At 33.7% G+C, this 15,740-nt stretch overlaps 1 protein-coding gene across 2 annotated transcripts in view; it reads left to right on the forward strand.

Moving 5' to 3' along the window:
* Nucleotides 1-11,066, forward strand: part of LOC114130362 (protein charybde-like) — a 36,120-nt gene extending 25,054 nt beyond the window's left edge. The window contains exons 1-4 of one of the 2 annotated variants that reach the window (XM_027995327.2): nt 7,318-7,783; nt 8,036-8,228; nt 8,395-8,550; nt 8,694-11,066. In XM_027995327.2, the coding sequence (XP_027851128.1) occupies nt 7,726-7,783; nt 8,036-8,228; nt 8,395-8,550; nt 8,694-8,778 (492 nt within the window). In that variant the 5' untranslated portion in view covers nt 7,318-7,725 and the 3' untranslated portion in view covers nt 8,779-11,066. Of the gene's footprint in view, nt 1-7,317; nt 7,784-8,035; nt 8,229-8,394; nt 8,551-8,693 lie in introns of those variants that run through there. The other variant, XM_027995326.2, reaches the window with a different exon arrangement.
* The last annotated feature ends 4,674 nt before the right edge of the window (nt 11,067-15,740 follow it).

The following is a 15,740-nucleotide window of genomic DNA, read 5'->3' on the forward strand; positions in this document are numbered from 1 at the left end:
CACACGCCGACGCGAATCGACCGGGGGAGACAACCGCGCGCGCAATGGTCAGGAAAAACGCATCAACCCTTTTCGGTATTTTTTTCTTTATTATTTTACAAATGTCCTCGGCGCGAGGGGACCGTTACTATGGCGGTGGTGTGTAGGAGGGGGAGAGGTCGACAAAGAGGACTATTCAACTCGTACACTTTGTATATGTATATGTCATATATATATATGTATAGGTACACTTAACACAATGTCCCCCGCTGTACGGATATGCATATATATACTATTCAGGCATATATCGATATCCTCGGCACGTTATACACGCGGGATCTATCGATCATTGGACGATGCCACCCCTCTCGTTGTTATTATTACTATTATTTTTTTTTTTTACGATCCACACAACTGGCACGCTGTAGGTACATACATTATGTTTTTGGCGTCATTGTGTAGTCCTCGCGATTGCAACGGTGATTTTTCGCGTACAAACAATATAATTCTTACAAACATATTATACATAAATAATATATACGTACATGTCGATGACAATAATGTACAGCAATGCAGCATGCTTAATAGGTACCCGCAGAAGTTCTATTATTCATTCTAATCCTTTTTTGTATTTTTTTAGTGTACCTACTACCTATTATATACAACAACTCGTAACGTACAAAACTATCGTACCCGTGTCCTGTAAAATAATTAATAATATTAATGCATGAGCATGAGCATCAGCAATCTGCAATATTATATAAATATATAATGCCATAGTCCATTATTGATTCTGACCATACATGGTTTTAAACGAAACCGGACTAAACTTTATAGCATAATACCTATAGTATTTGAATAGATATAAATAGAAAGGTGATGCCAGTGTCGGTTCAATAATAATAATATCGATTAAAGTTCAACGGATAAAATATTAAGTATACCTACAAAAGGAATTTAAAGTTGTAAGAATGTATTATAGAATTATAACATGGTATTTTTTGTCTTCTGTCATTCGCTGTGTATAAAGTTTACATACACTAATATATTTGCGTTCGTAATCGGGAAAATCAGTGTAGTTTTATTTTTGTTTTTTGATATTGGAATACATTTACCTATTTTAAGACTTAAAGATAAGATCACTCGCGTTGAGTCGCGTCGTTTCGTTTTTGGCATTTTATACGTTCAGCTAGTACACATAATATAAAATAATATTACAAAATTACAAACGTTCATGAAATGCACGTTATGAAAAGCAATTCAATTATTGGTAAAAAAAACTGACGATAGAACATGTATAATTTTCATATTCTCGGTGATTTCCATTTACAACGATATTAAAATAAACAAAGTTGTATGCTAAAGTGCAAGACGTAGACGACAAAATGCGGGATACTATGTCCTCTCGAACCCAGTGTTGATTTATGTATTACTTATCTCTCTTGCACGTATTATAAAATTTAAGCAAATTATAGTATAATAAAAACCATGTTCATTTTTTGTAACCAGTGTTCAAATTAGGTTAACAAAACTCATTACAATACCGTAAATGTCATGTGCAATGTATAGGATATTTCAATATTTTTACTTTTAATATATTTGAAATTATAATTTAAGTTGACCATACTTTAAAAATGGATACATTGTATTGTTGTAATACATGATTTATTAAATTAAATAACAATTTACTTTTTAGCATTAATAATGGATTATGCTTATTGTATTTACAAAATGATAAATGCGATGTGTGATTTTACTATATTGACAAATGACAATATTAAGACCCCCGAGCTCGTGATAGATGAAGGTCGTAAACAAATATTATATATGTGTTGACATCTGACGAAATTTCAATAATAATATTAATTTTTCCGATAGAGTGTAATTTACAATGATTTTGAAAATATTAACATCTAAGACGCTGCCATTTGTAGTTGCCTACACCGAACTCCTTAAAAACGAGTCGTCGAGTTCATCGTTGAGAATATATTTTTATCTTTCCTCGCCGGCCGAGCAACACTTCCGTTGCTAAAGTACGTTACGTTGCCTATTGTGTTTGCAAGACAAGGCGTACAATTTTGTTCTCTTAATATTCTCTTAATATTACGCGATCACTGTTCAAAATTCGAACCTTGAATATAAGAAAAATGTAATTTGTTGATACGTTTTACTCGTGAAATCGTAGTTATCGAGTTGATTTTTTTTTTTTTATTTGTTTTGAGTGATCTTGTTTGATTTCTAGTCAATAATTATAATCTTTAAGTTTTAATATTATATACATTATATATTTATATAATTATAAATATCATCCGTTGTCTCAGTTTTGTTTTAGTTAATATTCATGTCACATAATATTAACAAAATCATAAAACTAATTTTGTTTGTTGGTGTCGATTATCTGACATTGTTCAATATAATATGATCAGACAGATCATTAGATTTACATAAATTAAATCTATGACAGTCGTGCAAAGTTTTTCAATTGCAATTATTATTATTACTATGAAAGAAAATGTACATTTTAACTTTTTAAACAATCTAAAGACAAACTAATAAACTTAACTATTGTTCGGATTAATTTTTATACAATTTGGCGGTGAAATTATTATGTCAATTTTAATAGATTTTATTGTATAAAATATGTTTTATCCATAAATGTTGTATTACAACGTTTTTATATTATAATATTATATCAGAAAATACAATAAAATATAAGCTGCTCGAGTGATGCAAACATTGCAAACCATTATTAGTAAGATAAAGATAACACTATACAAATACATCTATTAAAAATATATTCTGATAACTTTTTTCTTTTATATTCACGTATTTTTTAAAGAATAAATATTTGCATGGTATAATATTATATTAATTACTGTTTTAGTATGATAAAAATAACCAAAACTTCTAGGACAAAATGGTATAAATTTGTTGGCTCAGCATTTAACAGCAGCTATAGACATTAAGTCAGATAAGAAAAAAATCAAACTATACACGATTTCCAAGAATATTAAACTCAAATAATACATGAAAATATAGGTACAAAGATTATTGTTGTTAATACTATGTGGACATGATTTTCCTTATCTCCAAAAACCATTTATTTAATTCTATAATACATAGAATTTAATAGAATGTCTATTAATAATCACACATTATAATGAACGGTGAACTAGAGGAGCTAACGGCTCATAGTTTTTTCTACAATATCGATCTTTACATTCCGTATTTTAATCTGGTTGAAATTAGAATAATTAGATTAAAAATGTTCGCCATTCTAAATTCTCATATTTACGTGTAACCTAATACACGTACTTTGCGTATATTGTATAGTAATATTGTTCAAAGAAAACATTCGTTATTTATTTGCTCTTCATTTTGAATTGAAGTTTCCTTATTATTTTACTGTTTCACCAACCGAACGGTTTATTTTTTATATTGTAAGGTCGATGTCATTTATCTTCTTGTCCAGCACTGTAACGCCACTGACTGCTATGTGGACATATGTCGTAAACATCTAAACACCTTATTTTCCTTTACTTGACGCATGCATTATATGTATAAATATTTCAAAATATTATATACACGGAGACGTACTTGGCCACTTGGGTCAACTACATATTTTTTTTTTCATACGTCGAACCACGTAATAAAACTGTTTCTTTGTATCGATCGTAAAGTAATAAAAACCCCTGAACAACAAAATTGGGTTCAAACATTTTAGTAAATTATCTATATACCTTAACCTGAATTCATTCAAATTATTTCGATTTTAAAATTCAAGAAACTGTCTCAGTACTCTCAATTGCATAATATTATACTATACTTTTTGGATGCTAAGTAGTACTCAACTAGACATGTTTTTACACAGCATTGTCATATAATTTAGAATATCCGTGTATTGTATACTTACAGTGTGTTGAACAATAAACTGATTTTGAAAACATTAATGTATATAAAATTACATGTTCGTAACCCATGGCTTAATAACAAACATAAATATACGCGAAGTTGTACAAACGGATTAGATTTTAACAGTGAAAATTGAAATCATTTATCGAACGCCTAAAATAGTAAAACTGATAACAGCCTTTATCGAAAAGTGAAATCGTTATGTGGCTATTGTTATAACACCTATAATAGTATGTATTATGTGCCAACTACCAACCTTATAATATTATACTGCACTATGGCATATAGAATTGACGACAGATGGATCCTCGCTATTAGTACACATGTTCACAATGTAGATAAATATTAATATTGATTCATATTAATGTATATATATATACATCGCGTTAATGTGCAAGAGGAACGTTACACCCGCATGTGTTGTTTCCGTCTGTTTAACGCATAGCATAGCAAATTTTGAGTTAGACAAATTCGTTTTATTATTTTGTTATTTTTAGTATAAGATGCAATTATAATTCAAGGTTTCATTAAAATTTAAAATTTTTTAAACGTCCATAGCTTGTTTCAAAATTAAAATGTCGTAGTAGCTTTTTAGGGCCCTAATATCGCTAATATTCGTGCCTTTGATTTGATAAATTCACTCGAGTATCAAAAATAACAAAGTAAAAAACGAATTTATTAAATTTGCTATGTTGTGCATTAGTTAAAGATAGCATTAAACGGCTATAACATTCTTTTAAATATTTTTATAGCACTGTACAGTTCGGTATCGTACAACACCCGTACACTAGATAGAAGCGGTTAAGTATAATATGATAATTTTCGACTGCGAATCAAATGGTGTGTTGGAAGGGGTTCGCGCGTAGGAGCGTGACGACGATAATAACCTAACTCACAATATATTGCACCGTTAGATATCTCTTACCCCCTGGCGGCTGATGTTATTACCTTTTTTTTTGTTGGCGGAGCTGGCGTTGGTGATAAAAGGTTTGGCAAAAGGGCCGATACCGTGTCCTGTCTTCATTAAATTTGGGCGCGGCAATAGCTTAGATGAATATCGTCGGTTGGAGGGATGAATCAGTAATTTCCCCTTAAACTACCTGGAATTCCGTCGGACGTGTAATGATTAGTATACCGCACAAAATATTATAGGAATACGTAGTGTACAGCTCGATATAAATAATATTAAAAATTATTATTATTATTATTATTATATAGCACGGTGTGTGCAGCAGCTGTACCTATACCAGATTTCGAATGATGAAATATTCAAGCAAATTTGTAATAGTAACTAAACAACGTATAATATTATATATTCTTATGTACGACGACGTGACATTATATACATTCGTATGGTTTCGTAACATTTAATAAACAAAAAATTGAACAAAAATTAATAAACCAAGTTGAATATGAATTATAAAATATAAAATATCAAAATAAAATATGAAACATAATATTTAGGTGGGATATAATTCAGTTACAGTTAGTAGGTAATTTTAGTCGTTTTATTGTCATGGTATTTATCTTTAGTGAGTATGTGTAGATGGTGGATCGTTCAAAATGCATTATATGCGTCATTGTTAGTATGGCCACAGTCGCATTGTTTCAGTTTTAAATGTTCTATTTTTTGGACTGTTATTTTGCTATTCTCCGCGAAGTTATAGTAATTTTGATGACTATTAATTGGAAAATAAAAGAATAAAATTATTTCGTATTTTCCATTTCTCTCGTAATCGTACAACACGTTATTATAATATCCGTACTACTACAGCCGCTTAAAGCCTCTGTTCTATCTACGAGTAGTAACAATTATATAAAATTATGATACCGCAATGGTACATGATCGCCGGTCGGTTAGATCGAGTCGTTCTGTTTTCTCGCCGCATATTTCATAAAGGTTTTGAAAGTTTTAATTTTAATCGGTATAATATTAACGTTTCAGCATTCCTATTATAGCCACAGCACAGCCGTTCGGGTTATGTTTAAAATCATTACACCCTCCGTCGTTCCCCCTAATAAAAAAACCGTAAATAATACAACGATCTTTTGTCCAAGTACCTATATTACTGTTTATATAATACTTATTGTTCGTTTATCCTGTATATGTTAAAAACATAATAATAATATACGCTCTGTCGCGTGATTCACTCGCAGGACGGCTCCCGTTTACAACTCTTGAATACCCGACGACCTTTCAACGTGCAATCAATCACGTATACACTCGTATCGCCGCGTTGCCGACGTGAACGTTTTCGGTGTAACGTTGTCCGTTGTTGTAATTATTTCGAGTGATTAACACGTACCAAGAGATTTACACACGCGAAATCCGAATACAAATACGCGACCGGATCCCTCCTACTAACCCCACTGATCACTTTCCCCAAATATCGGATACGTGGTCCTAATGGGTGACAGCTGTCGTGTGGCGGAGTTGGGGCGAAACAGGACTTATAATAACCGTGTTTTAGTATATTATAATATAGCGGACAACGTATATATTATTGTCCGCACGAGATTTATTTAAAAATCCGTTTTATTTCACGGTGCAGAGTAGCGGCGTTCAAGGCCGGCTGTGACCGTCACACTGAAAATCTCCGAAGCCATTTTCGTCACGACGGCGGTTGAAAGTTTTTTTTTATACGTTTCCGCGGTAGGATATTAAAATAATATATAGTAATAATATCGTACGCATAATGACGCTCAAAGGCCGAATCGCGACGACGATTTCCGTAAAATCGCCTCCCTACCACAAGTAATTACGTACACGCACTCGGATGGCGTACGTGCGGAACAAAGGCCGGCTTGGCGATGGTTGTCCTATCTCTATCGGTCGGGTTTTTGGAACGGAATCGGATAACGACGACGACAACGACAACGACGAGAGAGAGAGAGAGAGAGAGAGAGAGAGAGAGAGAGCGAGCGTGCGAGAGGGAACGTGCGAGAGAGATACACGTATACACTCGCTCACAGTTGGCGAGAGACGCACACAAAGAGAGCGAGTGAGAGAGAGAGAGAGAGAGAAAGCGCCGTCGACAAAGAACGAAAGACCGAACAGATAGATGCAGCGGTGGGCGGTGCGGGGGGGACCGAGAACAAGCGTAATCGTCGGCGGGCGGGGTGAGCGGGGGTCGTGTGTATACGTGTACGTGTGTGCGTGCGAGTGTATATTATTTAGGGCTCCGGGCCCCAACGTGCGCAGAGTAGGATTTTCGGTGGTCGGGTAAGCGGCGGTGGCGGCGCAGTGCGGGGGGTTAGCCGAGGGGTCCCCCACTCTCTCTCACAATATTGCAATCGGCTGGTGTGCGACCGACCGCCGCCGCCGGTAGGGGGATCGCGTTGTGGCGGGGCGCGGGGTTTCTTTGTTCGAACAGCTGATCCGCGTTTAGCCGGCCGGCGGATGGGACTGGGACGACCGTCGACCGCCGCCACTCGCCAGTTCAGTCGTCAGTCCGCACACCACAGCCGCCGCACGTAGTGTTTCGTTGCCGTCGTCGTCGTAAACCGTCGTCAGTCAGTCGATTAGCTGCCGCGGTCAGATTCGGTTCACTCCTTAGCTGCTCATATATACACGAACTCCGATCGAGTATATCAACGCCAGTGTGTTGTGACAGGCGGATATTTTAAATATTATTATTTCTCCGTTGTCGCGTTTTACGAGCAAATTATTATTCGTCGTCAGTCGTCGTATTGTCGGTTTTCGAGAAGATTATTATAATATTACATATATTATTATTTTCTCTTTTAAACCTTCGTCGAAAATCAGTCAACATTAATTCTTTCACTACTTCATTCGTCATTACAATAGCTAGGCGCGAAAAAATTCCGAAAAAAATGGAAGTCGTACCTCCGTACTATATACAACCGTCGTACCCGGTCCATTCCACTCTCGGTACTTGGCTTTTTTTTTTATTATTTTTTTTTATTGAAAATTATTATTTTATTTTTTTTTACATCACAATACCTATTACATTTTACATTACATTTTTTTTTTATTCAAATCAACTTAAATTATTTTATTTGACATTTTTTTTTTTTATCATTTAATATTTTTTATACTTAAAATTTTATAATTTTATATTATTAATATAATTTTTTTTATTGACATTATTCTAAAGATCCGTGTTATTTTATGTGTACACAGGAATCTTGAAGTTGGAGGACATCGAGTCGGAAACCAGCGCGTTTATGGCATTACACCAACGACTTGAAGAAGAACTTCGGGCCGCTAAACGTGCACAACTGTCGTGCGGCGAAGTTCTATTGCCGCCCGACTTACTCCACCGAATAGCTCATGATGTTCTCAAAATGGCCGAAAGCGAACCCTGTGGTCTCCGGTGAGTTTCGTTTTTTTTTTGTTGAAAATATTTTTAACACTTCCCTCGCTTATTTACTCGAGACCTCAGCATAAATTAGGAAATTTGTTTTTTCTTTGTTCATGATGTATTTTATTTATTTTTTAAATCGATTAAAAAAACTAATACATTTTTTCTATCCTCGCAGAGGATGCACTTTGTACCTGAATTTCGAAGGTGAACAAGAATGCCGGAAAATCGGCACGATCAAATGCGACACCAATACTGTGTCCACTTTTGAGTTGTTCCTCACTCTCAAACAAAACCCTAGAAATGCGTGGTCACTCATTCCACTATTCATTAGGTAAGTTTTCCGAAACATGGTTTAACTTAACATTTTTTTATTTACTCGCTCCGCCACACATCAAACGTTTGATGCAGCGCAGTATTTTTTTCTCGTAAATTTTCCGACTTAACAAGTTTCGTTTTTTTTTTCTTCTGGTATAGGAATTTTACAAGCGGCGGCACTATAGTGATCGATCACGAATTCACAATAGAAAAACGGAAGCTATATAGGTCTTTTTTAGAATAAAGAGCGCCGGATGTCCGGCGCCGACGAACGCCAAATCCTCCACCTCCTTCTCATTATCAGTATCTCATCAAAACACCATCACCACCACAACTAAAAATCCAACCATAACTAGTACGATCGATAGTACTCGTACCACTAATAGCACCGCCGTCGCCGTGATTGAGAGAGAGCCAAGACTGATCCCCTCGGAACAGCCTGTGCGTTACAAGACGAAAAACACTCGTATCAACCAGTAGCGGTCTTTGTCGTCGTCGATTATCATCAAGTAACAAAAAAAAAATCCCCAATTTATAATATATAATACTTGTAATAATATATTGGTCTCGTGAGTGTGTGGAAGTGAATATTTATATATATATTAAATAAGTAAAATTATGAAGATAAAAAAAAACTAGCATACGGTATAATATATTGTTTCCATACGTTATAAACCGTGTGCGTAAGTTTAAAAAAAAATCAATTGTGATCAGTTCTTTATGTTACGTTTAGTTTTTTGTTCTCGTTATTATTTTTGTCGATACATTTATACATTGGATTATATTTATATTATATATATTATATATATGTCGCCAGATTATAATATGATTATTATTAATATTTTTTTCCTTTTTTATTTTTATTTTATTTTTTTACCCGTATAAGTTGTTGTTCTTTATAGGATTTTTAATAAACAATATAATATATATATATTATATTCATAGAATTTAAACATTTAAGATTAAATTATTATAGATTAGAGTTTTATAGAGTATAATTAAAAAAAAAACAAAAAAATATATTGTGTATTAGGTGCAAAATAATTTTTTTATTAATGTACGTATTTTAAGTGAATGGTAGAGAGAGATATAAAATATATATAATATATAAAGCGAATATAATATTATTTCTAATATTATCAGTGAGGAATTATTAATCAAAACGAAATAAAAATATGTTTATATTATCGAGTGTTTGATGTCGCGTGTGTCCTCCAGACAATGATAAAACTAAAGTAGTTTAGAATTTTAACCAATATTAACTTATTTAGGCTATAAATAGATCGCACCAAAAAAATAAATATATATATATAATATATTAACTAAAGCAAAAAAAAATCCCATCTCATCAGGCGTTTTTTTTATTTGTTTTGCCAGATGTCTTTCATGTTCAAATATCTATATTGAAAAAAAGATATGTTAATCTTAGTGTAAGTGTTCCTAACTGACATCACACATACAATTAATACAATATGCTATGCATTTATATATACTAATATATATATATATATATTTATGTATAGTTATTAGCGATTTTAAATTATTTAAAAAAAAAAATCCCTAAGAGCTTTTATTATTTTGTGTGATTATCTCACAAATGTGATATAATTTAGTATATCTATATGTGTATATGTTTCCATGATATATACATGTATCGACGAACGGAATGAGATTATTATTAATATATTTCAAGAATAAATGTAGTAGAGGTCTTTATAAAATTTTTCTTATGCAAATAAGATAAAAAAAAAATATTTTATTTTAAAATCCAGTCAAAAAAAATATATAAGAATTGGCATTAAAACTAATCATTTGTTTTTATAATAATTTTTTAATTTAAATAGGCTAGTGAAAAATACCTATGTATTGTGATAACGGATTTTGACTTTTTTCCTTAAACGTAAATTTTCAAATTTCGTAGGCTTTAAGCTCGAGTGCGATGTGAATTTTTTATATAACAGCCTGTTTTTTCCTCCAAAAATTAATAATTTATAATTCTATAATAATAACTAAACCATTGTAATAAGATATATTTTTATTTTTTTTATTTTTATTTTTTTTTGGTTATTGTAATGTATTTCTGATCTCAGTGGCACTGCATGAAGTGTAATCTTAACAGTATTTTTTATTTTTTTTTTTTTTAAAGTTAAGTTTACCTTTGAATTGTGTTAAAAGCAAAATAATAAAATGCTGCGCTGATTTCGAGTAGTAGTATTGTACTAGTACTACTCAACAAAGCGTCTAAAAGATTATATATTTTTGTTTGTATTTTACATATATGTATATATATATATATATATGTGTGTATATATATATTATATTATTATACTTTTTTTTTTTGTTTCGTTTATACGAAGAATCCCCTTTTTATTGTGGCACAACCTCACCACCCCAGGCCAGTCTCATATCACTTCATAGCAATTGTCATTTTTTTTACTTTTGTTATGTAGTAGATAATGAACAAAAAAATTAATGCAAAATATAAAATTTTAAAATGAAAAATAAAAAAAAATATTTTGACAAAAGAAAAAACCGTGTTATACAATTATTTTTCCTTCTCCATCATCGGTATCTAATATAAATTATATCATAATTTATAACAATTACAATAATAATTGGTGTTCGACAAAATTATGATGTTATAATATGTACCAGCTGTGCGCTGGCCGCCGGAACATCGAAACGACGAGCCGCTGACGCAACAACGGACCTCGACAATAAGTAGTAAACTCGTAAACGTAAAATTTTAACATGCAAAATTGTTATTATTTTCAATTCAATTGTGTGCTCGGTTCACCGAAGTTTAATTGTTGCACACACCATAGTCTATAACAGCATGTTGTTTTTGTTCGATTTTTCGAAGTTAAAAAAAATAAAATATAAAATTGACCCCATTTCCACGGGCCCCGGGTTCGTTGAACCACCTCCGCGGGCACGCGAACCGGCAGAGGACGACATCGTGAATCGGTTGAAAGTATAATTTCGCGTCAGATGACGATTATATTTATTATTATTATTATTATTATTCAGTGGCGACCGACAATAATGATTGTGATAATAATTGTTTCGCTCGTGTGCCAAGTGCGTGCGGTGAACGAGAGAATCGTGTGTGTGAAACTACACACACACGAACGCTTTGCCGTGCTGAACATCGCGTGAGCGTTTATTCGCTTTCTACAAATCGAACTCGCCAACAATAAAATTTACGACCGCACGCCGCTATTACTGGCTACCCGGTATTCGGTAACAAACTTTGGTGATGATGATATAAATCGATATAATAGAGCCACCAGAACCGCGGCTGTGAAAAGGTGACTACTAACTGGCGACCGTATGTGTTACAGTAGGAAATGGGAGTAATATTCATCAATTTTATTATTGTACTTGTACATTATGTATTAGTATGTAAACTGCGTACGCCGAAAGATAATAATAATATGATGTACCCGTTAGTACTTGGTATCCGTTTTACGGTTTTGAATAAAAGTGAATTAATATTATTAATATACACCCAACACACACTGCTTACGCGATAATAAGATTGTCGGACGACACACACACACACGAGCGATCGACCCATAAAAACCTTTCTATACATTAACTATAATATAATTTCCCCACTTTTGCTACCGCTTTCGTCACAATGTCCTTGAAACGTCTCCGATTACGATGGTCCGTAATTATGTGTGTTGCGTTTGTGTGTATATTCGCGCGCCTATGACCGGTGTAGTATAATTATGTTCGTCTAGGATCAAAATTTAAGTACAGTAATTGATTCTGCGATTGGGCAGCGTGTAGTCTTAGGTATTTTGGTCTCAAAAACTTACAAACGTATAGGTAAGCGTGTGCACTAAAAAACGTATTAATCATTTCGGCCGGTTTACGAGATTTCGGTGCAAATGTAGAGAAAAAGAGGTTGTACGTGTTCTCCAGTGTTGTTCCTACTACCGAGTTTTCTATACCGCGTCAGTCAGATTTCGTCGTGATTGTTACCCGCTGCACAGACCTCGATATGATATCAAAAATATTATAATGCTATATAATAATCGTTGCTGGAAACCAGTTCTCCCGAGATCGCAGCCTCTGGTAAATCGGACGGCAGGAGGGCCGTCGAGACGTTGACGTGCACGAACCGACCTGCCACGAACATGTTACGACCGGTCGCCGGGCCGTTATTCATCCGGCGGCCGCCAAATCACCACTCGCTCCAGCCGTTCCTCACCAACAACGACGATTGACGACGACGACAATACCAGTCCTCGCCCGCTACAACAGGTTCATGTTCCTCTCCCCCCCGACCACGAATAAGAGTTTGTAGGTTTTTTTTTTTACTGACTTACGATATTCCAGTGAATACACACACACACATATTATCATTGTGAAAACAAACATTCGGAATAAAAAATCATTAATTTTTGTTCGCCCAAGGACTATCCTTTTAGGCACAATTTCATTTTTATTTCTGCGGGGGCTGAACAAAATGATGACAAAACAAACCCGCAGGTCCTTGACAATATTTTTGCGCTGCATTTAATAAAATTGATGTGATACGAATACATTGTCATTATTATTCAGGCCTATCCTGTGAACGGGTGTAGACGTACACTCAGGTGTGTACTCGGTACACACCCTACACGATCATCTGTAACAAAATAAATTATATTACCAAATAAGAAACAACAAGGAAATAGTGCTAAGTAAAATTAAAATGAAAATAACCATTAATGTGTAATACTTACTACGAGTCAAGATAATATTATATTTAGAAAAAATTTAGTCAAAGCGCTATAATATGTATTTTGTTTTTTTTTTCGCACCTACGTCCTACGTGCAACACGGCACGTCTTGCTGAACAAACGATAGCCGAACCAACCTTGTATTGTGTTTCCTTGTATTTAATTAATTAGGTTGCAAACGTTTTGGTGAAAAACAAGGAAACATTTGGAAAAAAACTATTCATTAGCTTATTTTTACTTACATTTTTATTTTAATTTAATTTAAATTTGTTATGATTGATCATAATTCATTGACATAGGTAAACACTACTTAAATTATTTGCGAAATAAAAATAGGAAGCTAAATTAATATAGTATTTATTTCAAAGACGTAATTTCAGATTTTTTTTATATATTTAACAACAATAATAAGTAATAACAATACTAAATACGACTGCAGTAATTGAGAATTTTAAAAATATTAAATAAAACCAGAGGATTTTTAGAAATAACGGATAAATTAAAAAGTTACAGTACTGATAGTTATGCATTTAGGGATTGAATTATGTCGGTTAATATTAGCGTTGCAATTAAAAAATGTAATTTTAGAATTAAAATGATATAGATTATGATATTATTATCGTTGTACATGTCCGAATACAATTCTTCAAATTTCTGTAATGTTTGTGTACCTAGTACCTTTATATATATAACTACATGCATTATGATAATAAATATTAATATATGTATATAAATAAGTACGTCCGTGTCTTTCCGTTCGACAGATAAGAATAAACTATTAAAGAGTTCGCACTTAAATACATAATAAGTAATAACTATGTTCCATCACACAATAAACATACATATACACACGCACACAGTTCACAATATACAATATGTATTATATTGATATACACTCCCACAGCAGAACGGCCACGTAGCAATATAAATATTTAATCCCACTATTAAAAACTAATAAAATTACCATTCATGAGTTTTCTGTTTTATTATATTTCTTCAAAATTATAAAAATAGGCATATTTTCTTTTCACCAACAACCGGTCGATCGGTCTTCTTTCTGACCGTAACAAGTGATAATGCCTATTTTAATAACCTTCCCTAAACAACGCAGACAAGTGGAAAGTTTCCTTCTCAATCTTTGAAACTTATTTGAGCGCAGAACATGACTGTAAATTTGCTGTGGATCATATTGTGCGCCTTTCGTCAATTATTTTGGTAGTATGGTTCTAATCATTAACACCAGGGACGTGAGATGCATTTTAATAAATTATGTACTGATAATTTTCCGTGTACTGAAACGCGCGATTAAATTAGGATTACAGAAATGAAAAATAACAACATTAAACAGCCCACATTCCTTAGTTAGGTCGTAAAATAAATAATAATAGGCAGGAGTAAAATTACATTTTAATAATATTATCCTGTGATAACAGTGTGTTGTTGTTGTTTAAACTCGTATCTATTTGACGATTAAAATCTAAAAACGGCCGTGTGTACAATAATAATAATTTATAACGTTCTGATTATTATTGCCGATGTGATTTTTAATGTGCAGAGAGTTCATAGTTTAATGAGCCCATCCTAATCGTTTCAAGTTTTTAAATAGCTTGCCGGGTATCTCGGCCAACGAATGAAATAAAGAATTGTATTTTGTCGACGAACCGTGCGCACTACGCGTACGACGATAAAACACTTAAGTACACGACATCAACGGTCAGCAGATGACGGCGCTGGCGCCATTTATTGGAGATATACCGATCTTTTTATTTTTTTTTTACTTTACGGTCGGCGAGTGGCGATATAAACTCGAGAGGGCATTTCGGACGGTTCGACGTCCACCGGCACACTTTACGGTATCGTCCAAAAATTCCACTTTGTTTTTTATTCCTCTATTGTCGCTGACTTTCGAAATTGACTCGATAGACCGATAAACACCCTCCGACAACTGGTCAGGAAATCGTTTTCGACGTACGAGAACCCGACAGTCGACACCATAAATAGTTTGATGAGCAAACGAATATCCCCGTTGTCCGCGGACTCTTTCTCCTCCTCTCTCTGGGCGGCTGGGCGCCGTCGTGAGTACCACACCGGGGCTGGCTAGGTTTCGCGTTGTTTCACCCAGTTTTCCTCGTATTCTGCTCACAGCGCTATTATTTGTTTCACGCACTCACACACAAGTACGGTATTATTTTTAAAACGGTGCTTTTTTCTTGTTCGACCGCAAACGTCGTAACACAATATCACATTATGGTCTACAGATAAGACCGGGTCCGCGAGAACGAGAGTACGCTATTAGAATGTATGTCTATAAATAAAAGAGCACCGAGTTTACGACTGTGCGTGTGTGATTCGTTGTCAATCTTTGATGGTATTGTTGTATTATCAGCGACAACGACAACGATGACAATAACACGTTAATAATAACAACATATTAAACCAGATATTCCTCGTAGTAAAATAATATTAATAA

This window comes from Aphis gossypii, chromosome 2, assembly GCF_020184175.1.
Source record: "Aphis gossypii isolate Hap1 chromosome 2, ASM2018417v2, whole genome shotgun sequence".
Lineage (NCBI taxonomy): Eukaryota > Metazoa > Arthropoda > Insecta > Hemiptera > Aphididae > Aphis > Aphis gossypii.